Source organism: Fringilla coelebs, assembly GCF_963513975.1.
Source record: "Fringilla coelebs genome assembly, chromosome: 3".
NCBI lineage: Eukaryota > Metazoa > Chordata > Aves > Passeriformes > Fringillidae > Fringilla > Fringilla coelebs.
The window spans coordinates 36980447-37008350 of NC_140030.1; the positions used below are offsets into that span (position 1 = coordinate 36980447).

The following is a 27904-nucleotide window of genomic DNA, read 5'->3' on the forward strand; positions in this document are numbered from 1 at the left end:
CTATAGTTGATAAAATTTAGGAAAGCTCTAACTAGCTTGATAAATACTTGCTGAAAAACAGGATGAGACTCTCACTTAAGTCAGTGCTATTATGTTTGACAGCAACAAAATAAAAGCCAGCTAAACTTACTTGTCTTTGAAATAAACATGCTGAGCAATAATTTGAACAATAATACAAGAGGAAAATTATCCCACTTTCTTCTACTTCAGCATTTAATAGTCAAAGACAAAACTTCTCAAAACCCTAACAACTGTAGGTCTACTGCCTATATATGCCTCTTCAAAGTATTCATGAATATTACCAGGGACTTCTTATAAGTAGATCCCTGGGTACAAAATATTGATTTTAGGAAAAAAAAAAAAACAAAAAAAACCCCAACAACCAAAAAACCAAACCATATTGAAAAATGCCTGGGAAAAAAAAAAAAAAAAACAAAGGAAACCCAACCCCAAAAAAACCCTAAAACAAGAAACAAACTGCTATGTGATACTTGAAACATATCCAAAGACTGGCATGAAACTTTATTACTAGCAGGATTGTAATAAATACTTCTGTTAAGCATGTTCATATATATCAGAAATTAAGTATAATAATGCTTAAATTTTCTTTAGTAAATAAAACCACATACAAAACATTCAGTTCAACACATTATGTATATTTCTGATATAATTAAAAGACAACAGCTCTGGGTAAATAATTATATTACATATTTATAACTATTGCAAGAATAGATGTGTTTTAATAATCTTCAAATTTTAAAAACAAGATATACAGTTGAAAGTACTAGAAGAGGACATTCAAATCTTTCAAAAGACTACCCAATCCTTCTTCTGAAAAATAAAACCCAAAATAATGCAAGCTGTTTTCTGGCACCTACTTTCCTCCCACAATCCCTTCCCCCTTCCCCACACACAAAGCAGCATCACAACCAATTCGTATATGTTTCTCCTCTGGAAATGTTTAATGGCAAATAAAAGTGGTTACAAAACTGTATTCCCTCTAAATTAGGCGTTCACCAGACACAAACACATAGCAGTGTTTCATTTTATCATCCCTTCTTCAATGTCAGATCTTATAGTAACTTAGATGGGGTACTTATATGAGCATTTATGCCCCATAAAAAATTGAATCATCCATTTTTAAAAATCGTCTTTTACTATTTCATAAATTATGCAAATTTAGTCCCATCCCACATGCCTTAATGTTACTATTCCACGGCACTGTTTCTCCAAGTATCTAGTGGGCACTCAATTAAAACTCATAGCTTACAGGTCCAACTTTGCTTTTCCTACAAGTAATGTATCTGTAGGTACATTAACATTCATAAGGATTTAAGCGTAAATACAAAAAGTAACCTTTGTAAACAGTTCTCATGTCATAGCCAATACAGAATGTTCAGTGAAGCGTTCGAGTCACTGCTGTTAGGACAAACAACCTTATAACTCAAACACGTACTCGTTAGCCAAACATATTCTACGGAATATGAGAGCTGCCAGGGCAAAGGTCAGCAGCACGATGAGCACGGTGGAGCCCGTGTGGTTGGTGTTGGCTCGGGGCTGCTGCGCCCGGTTGAAGTCGGCCAAAGCTGGGGCCCGTCTCTGGCTCTGCTGCTGCGCACGGCGCTGCCGAGGACTCATCGAGGTGCTGGTGCTGGACACAGCTGGACTATGCTCCTGGCCAGCAGCTGCACTGCTACTCTGACCTTCGGGCTAAAAAAGAAAAGTTGAGAGCTGTCAGACAATACAGCACGTAAGATTAGCAAGAGATAAAATCATAAGGGCTCAAATGTGCTCTTCAGATAACTGTTAATACATGTCACTAATAATTACAGGATTGTTATAGCTGGTTTTGTCCATGCACTATCCTGAGTAGAAGTATAATTCAAGCTGAAAATCAGCAGTTCTATAGATAAGAGAAGGCTGAAGGAAGTCTGTCAAACTGTATTTGTGTTAGAGATTTCAAATATCTTTGGCTAGGATTTGTTTTAACTCTTTGCTGCTCAAGAAATCCTCTGGATAGTTATATCTCTGAGGATTTGTGACGTCACCCATACTGAAGGGGAAACAAGATGGGGAAGCCGAAAGAAGGATGGAGAGAAGTCCAAGAACTGTAATTAAGCAATGTTGCAGTGCTTCCTGTGGACAGCAGGGTCCAGAAGTCTGTTCTCATCACCACCACCACCACTGAAAAAACAAAACAAAAATTCCTAACCACAAACAACCTGATCCCAGCAGGAGTTTCGGAGCACAGCACCTACTGCCCTCTACTGGACAAACTCGGTCTGACATTACAAGTACTAAACACACTTGAGCTAATGATGTTCTGCTCATGAGAATTTTATGCTGAAGAAAACAAGTTTCAATCTTATGAACTAGGAAATACGACATCTGATCTCCCACCAGACTAATTCTGCTTGCAATACTAAAAAGCTCAAACTTCCAACATTTAATATTAAAAATAGTAATCCAGCACAGTCATCAGAAATAAGCATTTTGACAAGGTTCAGTTTAAAAGAGTTTATAAAAAAAAGAAGCTCTGAGATAAAACTGCAGGTGCTAAAAATTTTTAAGTCTCATTTTCAGTCCTCAGAAAATAAGGTTTTTTAGTATTCCTACTTAAACCAATTTGTAGCTATTTTCCAGAGTTAGCTTTTTCCCCCTTTCCTTCTAAAAGATTATCATAACAGCAGGTAAAACAAGAATTCTGGACATTTTTAGATTTTTTTACAAAGCCTTTTAATGGACACAATATCCAAAACCTTAAGCACTGCTTCAGCCATCCACTATACCCATAAAAGATAACCTTTCCACATGACTTAATGGGGACTGCCCTCAACTGCATATCAGGTTTGACAATCCAAAAAACACTGAATAGCACTTGGTCTTGTGACTCTTCTGTTGTGGACAAAGAATTGAAAATTTCCACCTAGTCAGTGATTTGTCTCACCAAGGGAAGAGGCCTTCCGTTCCTACCTCCCCTCATTAGTATTTCCCACTGTTTATCACTGGCAAGGAAGTACTGATGCAATTACTCGCCACATTTGACAACTTGCCTGTTTACACAGGCGTCTAGCCTAAATAAGCGAAACAGCTTGGGTAGCTTCAAAGAAAAATGTTTTTAAAAGATACATTTTATCAGCAGAGACAGCCAAGAACACCGCAAGCAGCCTGTCGTGATTTCCAGTACACTGCAGAAGAAAGTAATTCCGCTTCTCACTCAAAAGCTCTTCATGCCAAGGAAAATAAAGACTTAGGGAAGCCAAGTCTTTGAAAAATGAAGTTCTCAGATTCATCTACATTCCCATCATCCAGAAGGTGAGATGGAGAGAAGTGAATTCAGGACACAAGAACTACCAACACAGTAAACAATGTTTTTCTTCTTCAAATAGTTTTAAAATATATTTTAAAAGTCTAGAAATATTCCTAATCCTTCACTAACAAAAGTAACTAGCACTGGCTGTCACACACATCTTCTCAATACTGCAAAACTTAAATTTAAGAATAAAACAGAAAGGCCCTGTTCTGAATAGAACAAACTGTCATACACTGACATCAATAGATCTGTGATTCAAGAGAAATCTCACTGACAATTTCAAGTCTTTAAGCTATTTTTTTGAGGAAGTTATAGATGGACTGGGCCAGCAGCAGACCAAAGGCTTCGCCCAAAGCTCAGATAATGCACCACCTTGGGATTCCCAACATAATCAATGACCAACTATTACCAGACATGCAGAAGAAAGCCAAGAAAGGAGTGATCATGATCCGGGTCCAGGATCATGATCAATTTGGGTCCAGGTGCTACAGTACCTTACATAATAGAGATAGATAGATAGATAGATAGATAGATAGATAGATAGATAGATAGATAGACAGATAGATATAGATGGATAGATAGATAAACAGACAGATAGATTTTTTATTTGTTTGAAGATTAATTGGTAAGAATCCCAAAAATGGCAGATGGGCTTCACTACTTTAAAAAAAGAAATCACAATCATCTTGTCTTCAACTTAATGGCAAGTCTTTAAACTCTTCGTAAGCAAACATTACAAGATTTTTAGACTAACACAACACTTCACATGACACAATTTCCATTGTTTCTGCCAAATAATGGTTTCTGCCAAACCATACTGGAAATGTGGATGACAGCTTAAGAGACTAAAAATAGAAATATTCAATAATAGTTACATTATAGCCACCTTTAGCATCTGATCTTTACAGACATTTAATACACACATCAGATTATTACATACTATTTATATTACTACACGTCACATTATTTCTAAAGCTTCTGAAACTGTTAGGACTGATAGAAAACTTTGCTCCAAGGACATCTGAACAATTATTTGATGAATAAGCTATTTCAGTAAAACATACTTATATTAGAACTAACAAAAACTTGTACCGTCTAAAAAAATGCAAGTAATGAAATTTATATCATGTTCAGTCTACTGAAAAATGGTAGAATTCATTGCATCCTTTATATCTCCAGGCCATTATTTTAAAAATTTTTATCAGAATACTAGAAGGATATTTAAGCATTTTAGAAGGGATGTTTTAAAAATACAGCAAACTCAAGAACTCAGAACCATATAAATCCTCTGGGTTGCTGAAGCCTCTTTCACTTATACTAATGGTCTGGGGAGAGATGCAGACATCAGGATAGGTGAAATACTTGTTTGTTTGTACAACTTCCAACTGAAGAAACATTGAAGTTTGATACAGCATGGCTTAATGGCTAATATGAAAAATGTCTGCTTTTTAATGAATCAAAGTTGGGCCAAGTACTCTCGATTGTCAAGACATTTAAAATGGTTGTTGCAGTATTACAGAACTAAGACATCACTTAACAGAGATAAGGGGTAACGCTTTTTACCAATATATCATTCAGAACTTATGATTAAAGGTAAGGGCTTTTATAAATGTCACGCATCAGAACACAGCCTCATTTTCTGACAGAAACCTCCTGCATCAGCTCAAGATTAGCTGGCTTCAGTCATACAGTTTATTTTATCACCCTCATAATGCTTCATCCAGTCGCTACTATCAGTGCAAGCCACTACTATAGGATACTGCTTAATAACAGGTGTACTGAGGCTTAATGCATTCCCAAGTTATCAGAAAACAGCCTAAGTACAGTTTTTACCTTGTTACTTAATAAAGCTCACAAAGCATCGACTTTATTCATTAGCTATAAGCCTCAAGGTGGGACACTCCATATCAATGCACCAAATGTACTGCTACAGATTTGGTGGAAGTTCAGACACCCATAATCCACACAGACTTAGTCTGTGCAACCAGGGGGGAAGACAAAAATGCAGCCTACCAGCCTCTGCTGCTGAGTAAACTGCACTGCTCTCCAGCCTCCACTAATGAGTCCCACTGTGATCAGAGTTTAGGTACCAAAATTTAGGTGACCACTGGACCCAAGTCCCACCTGAGTATCTGTAATATATTCCTTCAAAAACACTGTTTTGCTCAGATGTGAGAGGATTTCACCTTAATACTATAGCAATTATTTTATCAAGCCAGCTTTCAGCAGCAGTACACCTTGCTTGCACTCTGAATACTCAAACAAGAATCATGTATCATTACTTTGCCCTGAGTAGACATCAACAGCTACTACAAATAAAATAAAGTACTGCCAGAAGTAGTCTAGTCAGATGTATACTCTGCAGTCAGTTCAGACTCCTCAGAAATACTGCATAATACTGCATAATGCTGCATAATGCCTTAGGTAGCCTATTGTTTTAGTTTTATTAATGCTAAAGACTGTTTTCTGCAGCTCTGTATCCTTTTAGACGAGTCACTGTGGCAGCATTTCCAGAGCAGCGTTGCTCCTTTCCTCGTTCCAATGCTGTTGTACTCGTTGCCTTGCACCTGGCAAACCTCTATAATGTTCTGACAGGTTCTCTTGGGAAGCAGGTCTCACTGGCATGAGAATCAACCCCCTCTCCCATTCTCCTTCCTTCAAAAATCAGCTCTTTAAAGGCTGGATGAATGCTCTCCAGTAACACAGGCACATAAAACTTAAGAGCCAATGTGCAACATCTGCACCAGTGTTGCACACTCCAGTCATTACTAACAGGATGGTGAATGGGGACAACCACTGCTGCTCTGGCAAAAAGACAAGAGAAGGTGGGAAGGAAGTGAAGTGACCTGGAAGATGTGGTCATGCAGGGAAAGCCTGAAAGTCAAGAGCTCTGAGTGCACCTTCTCCACAGCACAGACAAACACATCCATGCAGCAATTACACAGTAAGTGTTTTCAAAGAGCAAGAATCTGTAAGACTGAAGTACTGAGTAACACAATGAAACCAAAAAATAAAGAACAGTTTCAAACTGAGTTTTGAAATCTGGAAAACATACACTTAATGGAAATACTGTAAGACTTGGTCCTTCTTTAGTCAGTGAGGCTATAATCCTTTCCCTAGGTGAAAGACAGAAGTGAGAGCTAATTAAAAATATCTCTTTTTCTGATGGAATGAAAGATTTTGTCTTCAGGAGTAAGGCCTCCGTGTGGAACAAAGAAACGGACACAAAGTTATGCCATCACAGAGACCCATTTCAGAGCACTCTTCACACAAGAATTAAGTTAGCCCTGTCCTAGGAAGGACATTACTGTGATCACAAATATCTTGCCATTAACACATTTCAAAAATCTGGCCTTTCAATCAACTTAAAGGTAAAAAAATCGTGGAACAGAGAACTGTTGCTGAAAGAACAAACTCGACCATGAAGCAGACACATAGTAAAACAGAGACTACAGATTCCTTCACCTTCACCTAGATGTGACCCTTCCCTTAGCACCTATTTACCATTGTGTCTCTAATGAAGACTGGTTACAACTGTTCTAGGAGCAGAAGAAAGGTAACACTTCATTTTTTCTGCATGATTACTTCTAGTATTCACTTCTGTATTGTCTAGAAAGACAAAAGGTCCCATGACTTCAGAGTGAGACACATTAATCCACTATATCAACAAGTTAATACAAGAATTCAGCATTGGCCCCATCTCTCTCCTTTTTAATCTCAAAGAAAGTAAACCCAGCAAATTTTCTACAACAGCTTTTAATTAAGTACACATTTTATCCACAAAGAGAGAATAATATGGCCAACATATATATGGCCAACATTTTATCCACAAAGAGAGAATAATATGTTTTGGTGTTGCCCAAATCGAACACAACTTAATAAGGCAGAATTCGGTCTTTACACAACAAGGACTCAATAAACAGATTTTACACATCGAGGAAACCCAGCTGAGTAGAAGAGATCTGAGGTTGCATGGATACTCTTTCACACCTCTAAGCAGATCAATGCCCAGAGTGCCCTACTTTGAAAATATTTCTATTACCTTTCACATGAATAAGAACACAAAAAGACCAAACTCAAATTCCTTAAAACAGTCTTTCCTGTTACACATTTCTTTCTTCCACTGTGTGGCTATTTTCCACTACTGAATGGCTCCAGATAATTCCTAACACTCAAAATGTGACAGCTCAGAAACACAGGTGTTGGTTCAAACTAAAACAATCCTGAATCTTAGTTCGATTCCCTAAAACATGAACCCACTTATCATTTACAGTTGATCACATATATGAATATTTTTACATACATTTATATGTTTATATGTTTAAAGGTCTCATTTCCCATAGGACTGATCTTCTGAAAATTAAATTAATAATTAATTATTCATAAAACTAGTTTTCTTAAAAATGTGATTAATTTTAGAAAGTCTCTCTCCTCAAGAAAATGCCAGCAATACCTTGGTGTGTCATATCTTTCTACTATATTAGCCAGGATGTGTAATAAGAAGAATATAATAAAATGGTTTATTAAATCCTGAAGAATCCGGAAGAATTTTTTCCCCCTTACTGTGGGGGGAAGAAAGTTTGCAATTAGCATGTTTATATTTCTACATAGCTTGAAAACATTGCAAACACACAACAGATGTTACTGGACATGCTGTAGGTTTTTTAACCAATCTGCAGCCCCATCCTCTCTAAAAAAGGCAGCTTAGCTGGGATTTGCCTGCAATTTATCAGTGAGTTTAGACTGCATTTGCAACAGTCGTAACAGCAGCTGCCTTGGCCCACCACCAGACCTCAGTCACTTCTGAAACCTTTATGTAAGCCCTACACCTAGCAGGATTAAAATGTTAGTGTCATATTTCAAATGGTAAGAACATTTTAGACTTACTTAAGAGGTTACAAAACCCAAGAAGATAGTATTGATGAATATTTAAAAGCTACAGGTTATCATTGAAACATTTTTTGCCTCTAGCTAAGAATTCTGTAGAGAAAACCTGTGCTACATTACGCAGATGGTAAATTGTAGTGCTTCAGACACCATAAAGTTTTAATGAACACTTAATGTAATTAAAGGAAACACTGGGAAGAAGAACTGCTAAAAGAGCATTATGTCTTAAGAGAGGAAAGTGAAAGCAAAGGTTGCTATTTCTAAAAATGATTCAGCATACTATTTGCTAACAGATTTTATATAAAGTATGCAGGAGTTCCAGCATAAATATGTGAACTACTTTAACATACTTTAATCAGGACTCCAAACAGCTTAAGAGGACCAATTTAATAATCAGACTATGCCCGATAAAGCCCAAAGATGGATCATACCGTTGCACTTGCTGCATCTGGGAATGCTCTAGCTGCACCATCCTGCTGGGGCTCACGTGAAGCAGCAGAGTGGTTCACTCCTGATGTGTTGGAGGGACCAGCATCAGATCTCCTGGATGAATTGACCTCTGCCTACAAGAAGCACACATGTACACTTCACAGACAAGATCAAAACTGCTCCAAAACTATTTGGCTTATTTTCGAATGTGTATTTCATTGTAGAGAATGTGAGGCTTACAAAAAATGTAATAATCAGGTTTGCCAGTTGCTTTTTGATGACACAGCAACAAGTTTAAGAAATTTTCCTTCTTTAAAAATAAAACTGCAAATGTGCAAACAGCAGTTTAAAAACCAATTTTGTTTGTACATAACAAATATAACATTCCAAAAAATGCACAGATGTAGAGAGCAAAAAATAAAATTCTCTAGAAAATTCAGGAACATTATGCCAGAATAACACAATTTTTAAAACTTTTGTTTTGCATGTCCTTAAGACAATGCTGGCTTACTGTTGATACAAGTGAAGTAGCACAGCCTGTTCCCCCACAGAACTGAAGAGCCTCTTGTAAGTGCCAGTATAATCTGGCTATACTGGTTTCAGTACCAAAGTTGCCTTACAGACAGAGTGGGCATATTTGGATGACACTACACTGGGTAGTATATGCATACCAGTGTCCATTATTTAAATTTCAGCACAGAGTAAAAGAAAAAATTCAAGTCTCTCAATACTGCTTTCATACACATTTACAAAATGTCTACTGCACATTATTTCCCAGAATTTAGGTTGCGTGCTTAGGAAATCTGAGACAAGAGATCAGTACGGACATGTAGAAGAACACAAACCCCAGAATATATGCCAGCAATAATCTCTTGGGAATTTAAAAGGATATAACATCATAGTGCTGAACTGGAACACTTCTAAAATTCACACATCAAAAAAAAAAAAGGAAGTCTTGACGAGATCAATTTTTATCAGTAACCAAGTCACCTATCAAGTCATGTGTCTAGATCCCAATTTATTACAAAGATGACAACTTCAAATCTAGTGACTGTCTTCAAATGCAGACATAGGTAGTGGTGATAGTAGTAGCAAGAAATACAAACAGTGTATTAGAAAACAACCAGTTACAATGATAACAAACTGGTAAGATCACAGTGTAATAGTCTTTCATGATACTATTTAGTGTGAGGAAATTAAGTTCTCTCTTTCTTTATATGTATTACCTTAAGAGAATCAAAAAAATACAGCACCAAAACAAGCTGGAGATGGATCTAACATTAAAAAATTTAGAATCTGCTAAGAAGACAGCTTTCTCTTTGCACTTGACTATTACGAACTGTAATATTAGACAGGAAAAGTTATGATTCAAATATGGATCATCAACAAAGCAACACAGAATTATGAAACATTTAGACTGGAATGGAACTCTAGATGTCCGTAGCCCAACTCTCTCTAGAGTCATGTCCAGACAAGTTTTGAGCATCTCCAAAGCTGGGGGTTCCAGAGTCTCTCTGGGTAGTCTGCTCCAGCATCTAACAACCCTCAGGGTGAATCTTTCTTTCCTATACCCAATCTTAAGTTCCCCAGAACCAGAGTACTGATTTTCATACTCTTGCTTCTTTCAAGATGAGCTTGCTTAATCTTTACTGTTAATCTCTATAAAGCAGTACCAAATGTCCATTTGATTGACTTCAGTTTATGAAAGTACTAAGTCTAGTATCTAGACTGAAGTCAGACTAACATTCAAAACATGACCAACATATTTAAACATATGAGGGTGAGCAGAGAATTAATTTTACTGCAAAATATGCCTTGTGATGGCAACATGAAGGTAAACCATACTGTTTTACAGTGACACATCTGCTATTAGTAATTTCTTTTTCCTTTTTTTAAACAAAATGGAATTTCTGCTATATAACACCTAAAATGCAGAAAACTATTTAGAAGTCAATATAAAACTGATACAAAATATAATTTACTATTAAAACAGACAGGAACAAAGGCGGATGCTCACAGAATCGGGAAAACTGTAATGAGAAGATGTGTTGGGGTCTCTTCCCCCTCCTGAATTTCGTATTCCTATCTCAATACTACTTTTTAAAAAGTTACCATCTTCTTTAAAGCTGGTAAGAAACACAATCACCCTGGGATCATCTACACATAGTTAGGAAACCTCTTATTTAAGGATGAAGCTAATGCAGAGGTTGCTAGTATGCTTGCTAGTAGAGAGACTCTCTCAAATTATACACTCAATCAGCAGTCTGATGTTAAATCTTATCCCATAAATTGACATGTATCCAAATTATTAAAAACTTCTTTATTTTCTGCTAGTAATTCATACTATTAGTTTATTACAAACACATCAATTGAACACCTCCACCTAACAACAAACAGATAAGAAAGTCAAGCAAAGCAGAGAAGCAGGAAGCTTAAAAAACCCCAACCCCTAAAATTTGATTTGAGAGGAAAGGTGCAACCAGAGGACAGAAATCATTTACCTTATTAAAAAAAACCAAACAAACAAAAACCACAATGGATGGTGAACAGCTGTAGAAACATAAGGCTTTTGTTCCATTTTTCTCCTGAGAAGTGCTTGTTCTTAGGAGATGGTGTCAAGCATATAGATACATGGAAAGCACCTGTATTTATTAAAGACTGATATCTCTAAGCCTTTAATTTTAAAACTGAAAAAGATATGAAATGTCAATTATGAGTCCTTTCTCACAAAAGAAAAAGCCAAACAAAACCAAACTCTGCTATTTGTAGAATTTCTTTGAAGATTAGCAGATCTTAAGTAAAAATCAATCCTACAACTGTAAACCCTTACATATTGTATTAAAGCCAGGAAAAGGCAATCCATTGTTTCTCCAAGTAGCTCAGCTTAAAAACTCTGTCTCTGTTTTTCTCATCCTTGTAAAATATTTGGAGATGTTTTTATGGCAAGTGTTATGGCACAGGAATGTGCACGTCCTGCAAAACTGTCAGGAATGCTCAGAAAATAATCTCTACTTTCCTGGCACACACAAAAAAAGTGAAAAGTAGCCTTTAGGACACTATTAGAAGAAAATGGGTGATAAAAGGGGACATACTGGCAGCCCTGACCTTAGTGAAGATGTGTTCTGCACTAATGCCACATTGTCATAATGTAATCGTAGCTCCCTGCCCTCATGCACAGTAGTCTTCCTTAGTGGCTGATTTAAGAGTTTAGTGCAAAACCCAGTGAAAAACAACACTGTGCATGCAAGACATGCAATTCTCTAAGGAATGTATTTGTCTAAACAAACCTTGCTTTCACTGAAACACAAGCTAGAGAACACATTTTTCGGTCACAGGAACTTCCATACCAGAGTTCAACTTTCAGTATCTTCAGATAGTAGCAGAGTAGTTCAAAAGAATTTGCAACCATTTTTCAGTAGTAATATGTTTTATTCCTTCCATAAGCCAAAAGGAAAAAAAAAAATCACAAAGGTAAAAAATTTAGGTTAGCTTTTCCCAAACTTTTGTCACACTTTTATGATAAAACTAATTCTGGAGAATTTAATCAAGCTATTAGTGTCAGAAAATGTGGAAGTAAAAGCAACATAGGCAGTTTTTACCACAGTGGTCACCACTAAAATAAAAACTAATCAATCAACGCTTGAGATGCACAACTTATTAATCAACAAATTTCAAGAGATCCATTCTTATTTTCTCTTTCAGACTATACTGAAAGAAGCAGGCTTCCACAGAGCAATTCATGAAGGTTTTCTGAAATGATGAATGTTTCTGTGATTTACAAGTTTTTCCTCAGTATTTTCTTTTCTAATTCTATACAAGAGATATAAGAGTTTAAACAATGACTTTACCTTGAAGCTAATTTGTCTGGCAAGTTCTTTAGCCTCCTTGTCTGCCTGGCTTGACACACTTCCAGACGTCAGTGGTAAGAGGGCTGTCTTCATAGATGTGCCACACATTTCACAACAGAAGTCTTGTGACCTGCCCACAAATGACATAGCTCAGAATAGCATGTTCTCAGTGTTCCTGTGTGCTTGTTTATAAACTATTTGCAGAACAATCCACAGAAAGACAAGTGGTAGCAAGGCCAGTATCTTAGAAGTACTTCCCTCTGCTTCAAATCACACTATCTTGAAAAAATATGTTGAGAGTGAACTATATTACTAACACAAATTCTCTCATGTCATTTAGGAAAGTATTAACAACTCACTTAAATATCACTATTATTTATACTTTATTAATAATTTCTTATAATAATTTCTTACTACTAAAATACTTATATCTGCAGCAAATAAAAACTATAAATTATAAAGATTTAACTATTATTACAAATGTTATACTGGACCCAGGAGCTTGCACCTCCAATCCAGGAATTTCAGTTTCTTGGAGAACATAACCTTCCCACATCATCTCTCTATAGGGCACACTAAAAGTGGCTCTCCAGGCCAGCGAGGAACCACAGAGACTTGACAGCACAGTATCAAGACCAACCTATCCCACTGACTCACTCCTGTTACTAACTGCTACTGAAAAGAGCCTGGCTCTACCTTTTTACAACTTCCTTTCAGATAATTGTACACCTGGATATGACCCCCTGAACCTTCTCCTCTCCAGGCAGAACACTCCCAGCTCTTTTACCATCTCCATGGATGAAACACGTTCCAGCCCCTCAACCACCTCTGTGGCACTGCACTGAATTTACTCCAGGACATCCTTATCTTTCTTGTACTCTGACCTGGCCACAGCCCCACCTGAACCCAGCACTCCTGATGTCTCACCAATGCTGAGTACTGAAGTAGGATCACTTCCCTTGACCTGCTGGCAATGCTCCTCCTCGTGCAACCCAGGACACCATCAGCCTTCTTTGCTGCAAGGGCACCCTGCTGCCTCATGATCAGCACAGTGACCACCAGAATCTTCCCTTCCAAGTTCCCTTCTAGTCAGCTAATCAGCTGGTGTTATTCCTCTCCAGGGGCAGGACTTTTCTCTGACATTCCTCCAGCCAGCTGAGGCTCCTCTGGATGGCAGTACAACTTTCTGGTGTATCAGCCACTCCTCTGGATGGCAGTACAACTTTCTGGTGTATCAGCCACTCCTCCCAGCTTTGTATCACCAGCAAACTTGCTGAAGGTGCATCCTTTCCCATTATCCAGGTCATTAATGACACTGAATAGCACTGGCCCCAGTACTCACACCAGGAATACACCAATAGTGACCAGCCTGCAGCTGGATTTTGTGCTGCTTATCACAATCCTTTGAGCCAGACAGCTCAGCCAGTTCTTAACCTACCTCACTGTCCCCAGCTACCTAGGCTGTACTTCATTACTGAGGATAAGGGAAAGGACACCAAAAGCCTTGCTGAAGTCCCTACAGACAACATCCACGGTCTTCCTTTTGTCCACTAAGCCAATAATTTCATCACAGTCACAAACCTAATCTTAAGTAAACTTCCTAAAGATCATTTAGAAGAAGTTGCTTCAGAATTTTGAACTAATTTCATTATTACTAAAAGACAATTATACATCATTATTTTGGTTGTTTTCTCCCCCCCTTACTATCAATTCCATCATACCCACTTTCTCTCCATGCTGCAGTTAATACTGTATCACAATGTTAATCACATCTCCAAGTCTGAATTTCAGACAAACCTCAAACATGACCACACAATACTGGAATGGACAGAGTGCTCCCAAAATATTTTGTTTCACTGCAAGTTCCAAGTTTGCACGATATTCTGAGAAAAAAGTGACTACACATACAAGGCATCAAACTTGTTTTATTTGGAACAGATAAGATAAAGACTGAAGATAATAGACTGAAATAGCTTATTTTCTACTCAATGCACTACCCTAAAAGTGAGTGAATGTAAATGTACCTACAATAACAAACTTAACACTTACTTCTTTGCAAGAGCTCTTCTTTCTTCTGGTGTGTAATCTAGAGATCCTATTGCTCCTTCACCTTTGGTTGGCATAAATCCAATGATGGCTAGTAAAGCTGTTCTTACTAAAATAGGAAAACAGAGATATAAACAAGGTGGCAGAAACAACAGTTATGTCATCTCATTCCACACTTGGCAAAGTTGCATTTCTGACTGCAAAACTTCATTCTGCCAAGTCTGAATTTCCTACAAGCAGCTGGTTTGGGGTTTTTTTTTGGTACACTGCAAGGCTTTCTCAATTCTGTTTTAATATCAGGTTGTAAACAAAGAAAAGGCCAACAGCCAAAAGAGAAGAAAAGAATCAATTGTCACTAAAATGTTGCATTAAAGTGAGTGTTCCAGACTTTAAAAATTATGAAAAAAAGGTAAAGCAGAACTAACATAAAAAAAGGCGGTCGAGGGGAGAAGGGGAGCAGGTGGAGAGGAAAAAGGTAAGAAGGTTCACAGGGAATTATTTTTTTTTTGTGTTTGTTTTCTATTAGACATGAATTCTGCAATTTAGTGTACATGTGCTCTGAGTTTTTCTTTTTTGCAAAGTATTGCAGAATAGGGGAAGGAGCTCACTTAAAATATTCATAACTTCTTGTAACAGAATTGTCATCTGATGCTTCTCTTTTGACAACATCTCCACTTTGACTTTGTTTTACAGAAGTAATGAAATTTAAGAATTCAAGACACTTTGCCAATTGATTCGGTAAATAAATGGCACATCAAAATAAGTACCACAGAAAAGAGACAGCATATACACAACTACTTAGAAACACAGTAGTTTCTACTCTTTAAAAAAACATTAGAGACTTAACAAAAGTTGAAGAGTGGTCTGCTAGAAAACTCCTAATATCTTACTAACATATTTTAAAAGTGAAACTGATATAGAAATAATTGACATATTGTACTCAGCAAAACCAAAATTACTTAAACATAAGCATATTGCCTTGGATAAACTGTGCCAGCTGTAATAACAGTATTTTTTAAAATAGAGCTAAGAGAAGATTCAGTTATTCTGAAGTCAGACCACATTATCTTCCTCTTGAGTGCTCAGAACCACATCATTAGAATTGAAAATTCACTTCTATTATTATTCAAGCTGGCTTAGTGATCATGCAAAAACAGAGTAAAGCAACAGGATTTATTTTTGTAAGAAAAATTTTAAACAAAACACACAAAGAATATTCTAAGTAGTCTGAGAATTCTTAATGCTTACGTATCCAAGTAAAGAAGAGCTTAGTATCACCCCTCAGCTTCTCAGCCCTGGCATTTACTCAGTAAGATTTCCAAATCATTGAATTTCACTCTTTTATGGCCTTACATTTGACAAATTCTTCCATAATTTTACACCCTCAAAATCTGTCTCCTCTTACACTATAAACATTCTTCATGAGATTTTTTTAGTTTAAAGAACAAGTTTTTTGATGGGGCTAACATTTATCAAGGAATTGTTACTTACTACTCCATGAAGGCTGCCATGTTTCAGGATGATGCCCTGAGATGCTTAAACAAATTTTCTTCCCCACTTCAAACCTGCCATTTGCCTTCAAAGGAAGAAGGAGGATACAAAAAAGCATGCCAGAAGTTAACTCCTGAGTTTTTGTAAAAGTTGTAAAAATCATGATCAAAAGAATTCCATACACAAACAATACATGACAATTATACTACTGCCAGCACCATAAAATTGGCATTCAGCTTGCTGAAAACAGAACTCTGTCATCTGAGTCTATTAATGCATGAAGAAAATCTTCTACAAAACTGTGCACAAAGGAAGGCCTTTGCTTCAAACTACAGGTCTGCCTTCCTACATCTGAGCAATGTATTCAGCAGAAACCAAGAGAGCCCATGGGGAGAACAGAAGGCCAGACAATCACATCAGCAATGTGATTGCTCCCGGAGGAAAGAACTTCCATTTATTAGGCATAAAGCTTCATGCAATTAAGAGATTACCAAAACAATCTTGGAAGGCTTTGGATCTTCAATTATACTATATGTGCCACCTTTCTTAGAAAAATAACATTATGTTAAATGCCAAGAATCTCTCTCTACCTATGATAAAACTGGTAACAAAAAAAAGGAAAAATTAGTAAGCATGCTTACTTACCGTCAGCAAAATAATGCTGGGTGGTTTCATGGGATATTCAGGTGGTAGCACTATTCGCCCATGATAAATCCCTCCATCAAAATCTGAATCTGGAGGGCCTCTAACAGTGAAGTGCCATTCAAAAAGATTATCCTAAAATACCCCCATCGATAGAAGAAGGGGGGGAGGGGGGGGGAAAAAAGTGTTCATCACAGAAATAGACAACTTGATGTAATTTTCTTAAACAAGGACAGGCTGAAGAAACAGTACACAGGCAAAAATTTTAAGAAGCCAAAATCAAGTAGAGAGTTAAGAGAATGCAGCACTAAGGATAAAGCATTGTAGGCTTCTGGTAATTTTCTTGTGCAATAATTCACCAAAACCCTCCAATCCATTATCCAAATTCTTTATGCTAGCTGTATAAATTATGACAAGACTTTTACTACCCAACACATGGAAAACTGACTCAATTAAGAGTAAGATCCATGATCTTTGCCTCAGTAAACTATAATTTCTGGAGAACCAAGGGGAGACCTACACCAAGAAAGAACAGTTATGAAAGCCTTCCAAAAGTTCCTTCTGTGCCCTGGTCAACAAAGGGATTTGACTCACACCCCAGAGAACTCCCATTCTCCCTCCTCCACTAACACTTTTGAAACAGGTACTGCGCCTTATTGCACAACTTTGAAAGGTATACCTTGAAATCTAGAGTTTTGTCATCATTGGACATATAAATAATTTCTCTTTAAACATTATTTCTTCGGGGTTTTGAGCTGGGATTTGCATATCAGAATTTGTGCTGCCAACAACTTCCTAAATATTTACAAGCAGAACAACTCCTACTGCTAGGACAGGAGCCTAAATGAGGCTTGCTGACAGTGAATGAGATCCCTCAGCTAATGCAAAACACTGGTATTAAAGCATTGGGACAGCCCACATAGTTGCAGTTTTTCAAGTCTAGGAGATAACTGTCAAGATTTCCAGCATTTCCTTCAATCTGCCACTGTTCTCTTCCCAGTGAGACACTGCTCTAATCAAGAAATAAGATCTTCATGTAGGTTACAAATAATAGCAAGAATTAAACCTCTCATTTTACCACAGGATGGAGAAGCAAGCTACAGATAAAAACCAGTAGACAATAAGGAATATTTGATACCACCTAGGAACATGCAGTATTATGTGAGCACATCAAGTGTGCTACCCATTTCTGCAAACAGCTAAAAATCAAACCTCCCAACTGAATACCACAGAACACTGTTTTTTTTAAATTAACCCAGTGAAGTCAGAAGGGATTTCTGTTTAAGCTTCTAACCACCAGAACTTCATTGTCCTCTCAGCCCAAAAACTTAACTGGGTGTTTAGACAAGAAGCTACCCCTTAATCAAAATCCCTCTCTCTTACAATGCATCCAGAATTGCACACATTTGTGTTTTTCACAGGTTTTCTTAAATTCGAAACAGCAATCCTCAGAGATCACCTTAAGTGTTTCAGTGAACAACTCGGCAACTGAGCCAGATGTCAGGTTTAGGTACAAAAAGCTTGATTTACATATTAAGTATTTCAACAGTCTTGGGAAGGTGATGGGGGAATAAACACACCCATGCTATAAAACAACTCAGGTACCATGTAAAACTGTTATTAAATACTTTCATCAATACCCTGAACTACAAGACCATTGAAGTTGAATTCTGCTGCTGATTTCCATCATAGGGGAAAAAAATCGGTTTGCAATCATTTAAATATGTACATTTTAAATACATATGCATTTTAGAGAAGTATATAATAATTAAGAGTATATACTAATAAAACTGCCTAATTACAAGCTCTTGCAAACATATAGAGAAACGAACCTCCAAAGGCTGTGCATGATAATGATCTGTAGGATCCTTCAGTTCTGCAGCCTCTTTCATCAAACGCTTGACAGCTGAAAAAAAGGAAAGCATAAGACATGAAAACGAAGAAAATAACTTAATATGTATTGTATAGAAAAATACATAAAATATTTCTTGAAGAACTCTCTCCAGCTACCTATTCTTCTCCAGCAGATTCCAGCTTCTTCACTGGAGTTCATATTTCAAGACACTATATAACTACGTATGATGAATAAACAAGCATAAAATTACGAAAAATACATGCATGATTACAGAGTTTCTCAACACTGAACACTGGGACTAAGGTAGTTGTATATTAGTAATTGCATCAAACGGGAGGAAAAACATATGTATCATTAACAGAGTTTCAAGATTTACAAGATTTACAATACAGGACATCATGTGCATGTTTAACCACTGCTGAAAAGCTTTATGCTGACACCTCTCATGACAATTACATGAGTACTCTTTTAGATAATCAAAGGGAGGTCACAGATGTGAGAGAAATCAACACATCACCAGGAAGAGGAGATGAAGTTTTACTTAAGATTTGAAAACACATATGCCCAGCCTGAAAAATTTATCCAGGACCTCTGCAGTTGGAACCTGCCACTGAATGTGAACACCCACGTACTCTATCACAATTTCAGGATACTCATTAGTAACCTTCTCCAACCTTCCACTTCAGAAATACCAGCACCATCTGTACTTTCTGCATCTCTTTCTTGTGCCCTCTTTTGCAAGCTCTGTTACATCACTTATACTTCAGATGCCCTCATGTGCACCATACATTAATAAAAAACTTGGACCTCCCCACAGAGGAATCTTCCTTCCAATCTACTGTGAAAAGTTATTTTCCTCCTTCATGCTTTTGGAGAGATATAAACAATGGCTCAAAGTTTGAGAATTTCACTTCTTACAACCCAAACAGAAAACCAATTACACGGAAATCTGCTGCTGCCAGTTACCTCAGTTATGCTAATGCCAAAGGGAGGTGTCAATTAAACACCCTACAGATCCCACCAGGTCATGGCACAGCAAGCAGCATTCAGGCTCTGCTAAGTAACAGTTTGTCTCTTTAATCTTCATTAAGGTTTACCAGTTCATTAGAGAGGAATATAAGAAAACCAGTCTGGACCAGAAAAGGCTTTGGACCCAGCACTGCCCCACAGCCAACAAGGCTGGATACTCGCCTTTAGATGAAGAGTGGCACGCACCAGGATGAGCTAATTCAGGAGGGAACACCCCATGAAGCAAAAAGATGACCATGAGAAAACTGAGAATGTATGTAACCAAACCTAATAAAGACAGAGCAGTCATGGGCAAGGCAGACAAATGTTATTTCCCAACTGAGAGACCAGGACAGAAAAGAAACACACCCCCTCATAAAAGCATCATGTGGAGTCGCCCATATTCACGAAGGGAAAGCTATTAGAGGATAATACTATTCCACTCTTGGGGCATGAAACACAGCAAAATCTAATTTAGCTCTTGAATATCACAGAGATAATTTGCTTATAAGAAGTTTTCAATATTAAGCAACCCAGAACATCTTAAAAATCTATCAGGTGAACTAACTTCAGCCTTCCAATACCTGAAGAGAGCCTACAAGAAAGATGGGAGAGGGATTTTTATAAGAGCATGTAGCAACAAGACAGGGAATGGCTTCAAACTGAAAGACAGTAGATTTAGATTATATTTTAGGAAGAATGTATTTCCTGTGAAGATGGTAAGGTCCTAGAACAACTTATCCAGTGAAGTTGTGGATGCCCCATACCTGGAAGTGTTCCAGGCCCAGTTGCATGGAGCTCTGAGGAGCTTGGTCTAGTGAAAGGTGTCCCTGCTCATGGCACAGGGGTTGGAAGTAGGTGATCCTTAAGGTGCTGTCCAACCAAAGCCTTCCTATTATTCCATGATTCTAAGCAGCACATGTGTATGCAGAAAGGCTGAGAGCTGGGGGTGTTCAGCATGAAGAAAAGGCTCAGGGGAGACTTTACTGTGACCTTTCAATACCTAGAAGATGCTGATAAGAATGAAGTAACTTCTTATGACAGCCTGTAGTGACAAGAGGGAATGGTTTTGAACTCAAAGAGAGTAGGTTTAGATTGGACATATGGAAGGGATTCTCTACAGCGAGGGCAATGAGACACTGGAACAAGCTGGCAAGAGAAGCTGGGGAAACCTCATCCCTGGAAGCCTTGAAGATCAAGCTGGACAGAGCTTTGAGTTTTGACCTAGCAGAAGGTGTCCCTGCCTGAGGCAGGGAGGCTGAACTAGATGACCTTTAAAGATCCCTGCCAACCCAAACCATTTTGTGTTTCTCCTCTCACATTGCTGAAAAATACCAACTGAGAGGCTGCAAAGAAAAGCCCAGGGAGGTAAAGGTTCATCCTGATAATGTGTGATCCAGTGAAGAAAGCACAAAATTTGTTTCTTCTTTAAGCACTGCTGCAGTATTCATGAAACAGTTCTTCCTTTGGCTACCAAAAACTGTGGTGGAAGAAACAAGCATAATTCACAAAGTCTGCCTGCAATAAGTCATGGTATTTCAACCCACTTAAGTCATACTGAGTCACTGAGTAAACATTTGGCAATGGCAATTCTGAAAAATCAGAACGGTTTGGACCCATTTGAAATAAAGAATCACAGACTGTCAATAAAGTCAAAGAGTATTTCTAATTCAGTCAAAAAAAAAAAAAGTCAAGACATTGAATTTGTCTAAGACAGGTTTTAGAGACAAAATAATTAAGTTATTTTTTAATGTGACATAACCATCAGCGTGAAAAATAACCACACTTTCACAGATACCTCCAGTAACACTTAAAGTTCATCAAAATTTAATCCTGAGGAAATTAAGCTTCTGGACTAGAGATTACAGGAGAGTTCTCACCAAGCAAGAGGTGTGGGAACTCTCTGCCGCTCTATGGAGGAAAGACAGAATACTACAGGTCAGAGGCTCCGCCTGACAATCTGCCTCTCGTGTTACACTGAACAAAATTTTCTGAAAAGCAAAATATGGACATTAAAAGTCTAAGACTCAAGTTTAAAGCCACCAGCTTGCTTTGGGATTGAGTGGCAGCGGAATAACAATTAATGAGCAAAATTTGTACAATAAATGCATATGTGAATCATAGTTTTATTTCTGCCAAAACCCATGTCCAGTCAGATTCCACTTTCACCATCCCTTTACTTCAAGGTACCCAGAAACTTCAGTTCACACAACTGCTTCTTTTGAATATATCTGCAGGTATTCAAGTACTTCTGCTGTGTGCCCAACCAGGCAAGTCTGCACCTAGTGGCTGGGGAAACCTTCTGGACACAGAAAATTCAAGTGATCAGTCTTTGTAAACGTCAGTGTAACTGCTTAAAGGGATGACAGGATTTGAACATCGGTGGTGTTTTCTTAGTAAATCATTACGTCTTTTCTTAAAAAAAAAAAAGTGGTTGTGCATGACAGTATCTTCCTCAAATGTACAGCAACCTTTTCATTCTGAAATGAATTCTCAAACTTCAGTTTGAAATTTCAGTTCCACTGTTTGAAAAAGAAAGTACATAATGAACAGATAAATAATGGAATCCAGAATAGCTGGCATAAAGCTAGAGATCTCTCCATCTTTCAAGTTGACTTATCTAAGCTGGGAAAAGAAGAATATAACAACCTGACAACCTGACAGCTTTTACTGCTTTGGCAAATGTTTCCTATCTTTTTATTCATGGCTGCTATTATTTTTTTTTTTTTCACTTTAAGCAAGATTTATAGGTCTACTCAGAAGAAATACAGAAGAAGTAGTAACTTTTCCCGTATGGTTCTGCTAACCAAAACAGCACAAGTAAGGATGCAATTTATTTATTGAATACAGGTTTTCCATTGGAAGTAAAAATCCCATAAAACCCTTCATCTCAGAGAAACTTTTATAACTACTCAATCCACTTAAGTGCTTAGTAAAACACAAGTCATCTTTGTTATGTGTTTTTCTATTAATGAGGCTACTACCTACAATTAGGAAAAATATTACACAACAATAACAGAAAAAAAATTTTAAAAATGAAATCACATAAACAGTTTGAGACAAGCCTCACGTCCTTGCAATTACATGGATGTGTCATCGATGACATTTTGGGAGGGTCTTCTTAAATCCAGCTGGCTTTGTTTTCTTCCCCCCTCCACTCTATACCTGACCATTGAGCCAAGAGTGCCTGACCCATAGCTGGTGTAACCATCAAGTGACTTCAGAGGTCACAGTGCAGACCGTCACCTGCTGAATCACCAGTCCCCACAGCAGCCCAACGCACCTGGGAACCCAAACTGCATTGGCATTTAAAAGAAAATCTCATTTACTAAAGGTAATGTTTAAATTTCTTGCAAGGGGAAAAATAACAGTGAATCATTCTGTCAGTAGTTCCACTGCACATCATCAAAAAACCCCATGAGGATTAAGTTTATGTGTAAAGTACCTAGGATTTCTCATAAAATGACAGCACTTGACAAGCTTTGACATTTTAAGTAAAAAAAAAACCCCATTATAAGTGATGTGGCCACTGACACATATAAGTAAACATATTTAAAACAAAGAGTCACAGTAACTCTTTGATATGGAAAATGGTATTATTTCAATGGTATTTTTTTGCTGTACTCTCTAGAGAATAGTTTATTAAATCTAAACATATAACACTCCAACAGGTTCACAGAACCCCGCACAGTGTCACTAGGACCTGTGTGTCACCTTGTGGATGAGATTCTCCTGGACAGCTTAGAACCTGTGAATGATGTGTGATCATTTGTGAAATAAAGATAATAGGAATAAATCCAAAACACAGCACTGAACCAGCTACTAGGAAAAAATTAACTCCATCCCAGCCAACACCAGGACATTCCCCTGGCAGTTCCTTTGATTTCTGCTACAAAACAAATGTAAACACCATTTGCCAAGAAACAGGCCAGCTGTTTCCCATCCTCAGGGTCTCAGATACATCCCTTCTCAAGACCCATAACCCTCCTGAATAGCTGCTTTACATCTTCACACCCTCATGTACATTCTTTCACATGATCAACAAGCCTCCTGTACTCATATAAAATATTAACAACTATTAAGAAAACACAAAAACTTTTAATAAGTCTTGTCTTGCTTTCCTCTCACCCTCAGAAACAGCCAACCTTTAGTCCCCATTTCCCTCAGGGCAGCAGGAAGTACAGTACTCTTCTTGTAGTTGCAATTGAAAACAACTGTTCCGTCAACACAAAGGGAGGTAAAACTTACAAAATCCAAGGTACTTGTTGAACACACTAAGATGAAACAATGAATAAATTTTTAACAGCTGTTCAACGTTTTATTTTTAAACAATCTATCCTTATTTCATAGATAGAAGGTACTAAGCAGCACAACAGCTACTGGCTATTTCCTATTAGCTCTGTTTAGTTAACAAAGAACTGACGCATGCTTGTTGGCACGGATCACTTAGTTGTACAAAATATGCAGTGGAGAAAGAAGTACAGTTTGTAGGAAAAACAGCAATCATATTGAAGATGACAGCTAAGAGGATCACAATCTCAGCACTGTTACTTTCCCTGTGCCTTCAGGCTCCCAAAGCAGTGCCCCTGGGCAACAAACGCAGGAGGGCCTGCCATTCCTCCCTCTACATGCTCTCCCTAGGCCTCCAGGGCCCTCACTAATCAAATTCTCGATGAGGTGGTCTGCTGAAAGCAAACAAACCCTGCCCCAAAAAACTAAAAAGCATGGTTGTTTGTGGGCTCTGTGTGAGGCACTGCAAGTAGGTGTCCATAATTCTTCAAGTGTCTGCGCTAATACCCACTCAGACGCCTGGTCACAGCCTCCACAAAAGCGAGACATTGTCACTACAAGAGCGATGATGACAAGATTTGGTGTCTGATCTTACAGCAGGCTAAGGGTCACAGCTATTGGGGGAAAAAAAGTAAAGAGATTATTCCAAGTAGCTGTCTTATAAATTTCAGAAAATAGGGATGTTCCTGAGGCATGAAGAGGATAAAGTCTGTACTTTAGCCAGCTGAGCTTTAATATTGATAGGAGAGGTTTATCAGCCATGTGGTAGCAGGCTGATATACATTGACTAATCCATTTTGGAATCCTAACAGAAAATAGCTTGCCCTTTTATAACTGCCAAAAATACACACGAAAATATGAAGCAACAGCTTACAAGGCTTTGCCTTATCGAAGCAATACAAAGAAACCTGAAGTGTGGAGTGTGAAATTTCATCCCTTCCAAAATTAACAGTCTTTTTGGGAAGAAATAAAAAAGAAAGTCAAGTTCACAGGCAGTGTGAGAAGACAGCATCAGGTGAATGTCCCCATGGCACCCTGCTCTCACAGAGGGTAAGTGACAGGAGCTGCTTGGCCATCCCAGACACGCTGGCCACGGTCTGTACACTATGGCAAACTGAGACAGGCCAGAGCTGCACTGCCTCTCATCAAGAGACATGGTGTGCAGGGGAACAACTTGCTTTGTGTTGTGGAGAGTTACCATCTTTCAGATATGTTGGGATGAACTAATTTGCTGTAGAAACAGGGATAAGGAAGAAGATGAACACATGGCCTAGGAGCAATTATGAGTAGGACAAAGATGTGTAGTAATATTGCTCTTTTGTGATTTGCTTGAAAGCACACAAAGTATGGCAATGGAGAACCTAACTGATCCCCACTGATCAATCTGGTCTAGTACATTCACTGAAGAGGAATCCAGGTATTAACCACAGATGGACTTCAGCTCCTTCACAACTCTATAGCAGAATTTGGCTTAAAACAAAGAACAATAAAGGCACCTGTTTCTTTTAACAATATTTTCCTATTTAAAATGCATTTTCATGTACAACATTACATTAAAGCAATTTATACTAAAAGAGTTAGTAGGATTTGCCTTTTAAAAATCTACTGAGCAGACGAAGTCACCGTTTGCAGTTTGCTCAAGTCTAAAAGCAGGTTTCAACAGTAGAAGCCTCTTGTACAGGTACAAAATGATTACTTTTTCCACTCTGTCTCAAGATAGCCTGTCCCAAATCCCTAAAGCTGACCTAAAGGTTAGCAGCTTGGTTCTTCCTCTGTTAAAGGCAAAGCAACAACAAGAGGCACAAGGTCAGCTACTTGTTCTAAAGCCCTAGAGGGCTCAGTTACCAAAGTAATCCCTTCAGTCCACAGATGACAGAACCCCTTGAAATAGAAAATATGGTGAACATCTTTTTATGTATTTTAGTGCCTTTACATTAATTCAAACGACTTTAATATTAGAATATTCTACAGTTCCATCGTAAGCCTTCAGTCGAATGGCAAGAGTAAGATACCACCACTAAAGTGCACAGGCAACTGGAACAAGACAGGAATTTGTAAAACATACACAGAAATATTAAGTAATTGCATATGCTCATCTAGCTGGTTAGCAAGTAAAGTGCCAGACTAAAAGCAGTGGCTATACATAATTACCATCAATTCATTTTAATGGACAACTGTTAAAGAAACAAGATTTATTTAAAATATTTGCTTATATTTATTCAACACCTTTTTGCCCATCTGTTCAGTGAACTTCATATATATTGACTACTGAACTCAACGTTTTAAATCATTATAGAAAGCTTAAAAGTTATTTATATAATTTACAAACTTCCACTATCTATTTGGAAAGAAGTAGTTTAATAAATTAATATGTAAGCAAACATGCTTAATTTGGAGAAATAATATTAAGCTATTGTATGAATTATTTATCTTTGCCACATAAAGTTCATTTTTCTATGGAACAGCTGGTTCCACCTGGTTTTCAGCACCAACAGGTGCTGAAAATAATTCCAGTAAAGGTAATTTTTTCTTGACTATAGGGGGGGACAAGTAGCAATAAAGGGGAAGAGGATTTCTAAATTAAACCACAAATATTTGTCCTCTCCACCCAGATCCCAGGTGCTTGTCATACAGCACACCACCACTGTTTCCCATGACGTGGCGAACCACAAACAGGGAGCATGTTTGCGTGGCCTTGTAAATTCACATATGCCACACAACCTGCAGATCTCCCTATAAAAAAGTACTCCTTCATGACATTTTAAATGACAAGTTCATAATTTGCTTAGTGATCCTTCTTATCTTTCAGTTATGCAACTTGGGTGTGAGGCTAAGGGACATAATTTACAATAGATACATCATCCGCATGAGGTATGTTTGTAAACAAGCGTGTCACTGACATTTGTAAGGTACAAGTCATCATCACATCAGTTTCTCCCCACCTCTCATGCTGGTAACAGGACGGTATGATTAAAAAATAAGGCCACTATTCATCACAGTAACATGAAGCTGATCATGCCTATTTCTCAACAGCCGGTGAGAGGAAAGCAGGGGACAGCAATCCACACACAAACCCCCCAGCCCTTACAAGCTGCGGAAGAGGTTTTGCTTCGGCAGTGCCAGTCAGGCCTCCGGCTGTGCAAGCAGCTCGCAGGAGGTGAAGCCCTGGCACAGCCGGCCAGAGGCCGCTGCTCCAACACAGCCATGAGGGGAGACACGGCCTGTACACTGCTTGCTTCCCAGGAATCCAAACCTTCCCTTCTAGCGCTGTTTTCTCCACGTCTCTTGAGGCATCTCTCTCACATCAAGGATTCAAAAGAAAGCCCAGGAATTATAGGCATGAATTTCAACATGCAAACATGCCAAACCAAACATGGGAGCAAACACAGACACCCAAGTAAATAGAGCCTAAACACTTCTGCAAAACAAACTGACGCCACACAGGCCAAGTTACCCTTGGCAAGCCGTCCCCTCACAAGCACCTATTCAGAGAGCAGGCGATGCCCGGGGGAACAGGGCACGGCCACTTGACTAAACGTTCAAAGGTACGTTTCCACGAACCACCAAAACGCGTGGGCACACAGACACGTACACGGACCTGGCGGTCAGGGTGTTTAGAACCGAATTACAGCTCGGAGGAAGGTATCAACGCCATCGCACTAGGAAGGCGAACCGAACCCGGCCGGCCTCCGTCTGAACGCCGCCACCGCCCCGGCGCAGGGAACCCACAGCCACCGCCGCGGCCCCCGGCCCTCCTCCCCGCCGCGGCCCCGGCCCCCGAGCCCTCCGCCACCAGCGGCAGCCCCGAGGCGGGCTCGCCCGCCCGCAGCGGCCCGGGCAGCTCGTAAAGGCGCGGCCGCCGCCTACCCGGGCTCTTGAGGTTGTACCGGGCCTCCATGGCAGTGGGCACCGCTCGCTCCCTCCGCGGCGGCTCCGGCGGCGGCAGGAGGCAGAGGAGGAAGGCCGGCCCCGGCCAAGCCCGCCTCGCCTCGGGACACTCCCCTGACGTGGCGGCGGCGGCGACAGCTCCGCCGTGACCGCGGGGGGAGGCACCTGCCGCGCCGGCACCGCCCCGGGCCCGGCCCCGCAACGGCC

The 27904-nt window shown here is 38.8% G+C and overlaps 1 protein-coding gene across 2 annotated transcripts; it reads right to left on the reverse strand.

The window, feature by feature from the left end:
* Positions 1-488: 488 nt before the first annotated feature.
* UBE2J1 (ubiquitin conjugating enzyme E2 J1) lies at positions 489-27853 on the reverse strand. 2 transcript variants are annotated; one of them, XM_084203112.1, is made up of 8 exons: positions 27677-27836; positions 18489-18562; positions 16660-16791; positions 16015-16099; positions 14527-14632; positions 12478-12607; positions 8632-8763; positions 489-1710 (listed from the first exon to the last, which is right to left on the reverse strand). In XM_084203112.1, the coding sequence occupies exons 1-8, from the start codon at positions 27705-27707 to the stop codon at positions 1438-1440; spliced, it is 963 nt and encodes a 320-aa protein (XP_084059238.1). In that variant the 5' UTR covers positions 27708-27836; the 3' UTR covers positions 489-1437. The 2 variants fall into 2 exon arrangements, with proteins under 2 accessions (XP_084059238.1, XP_084059239.1); XM_084203113.1 differs by lacking the exon at positions 8632-8763 and having other exon boundaries at positions 27677-27853.
* Between the last annotated feature and the right edge of the window lie 51 nt (positions 27854-27904).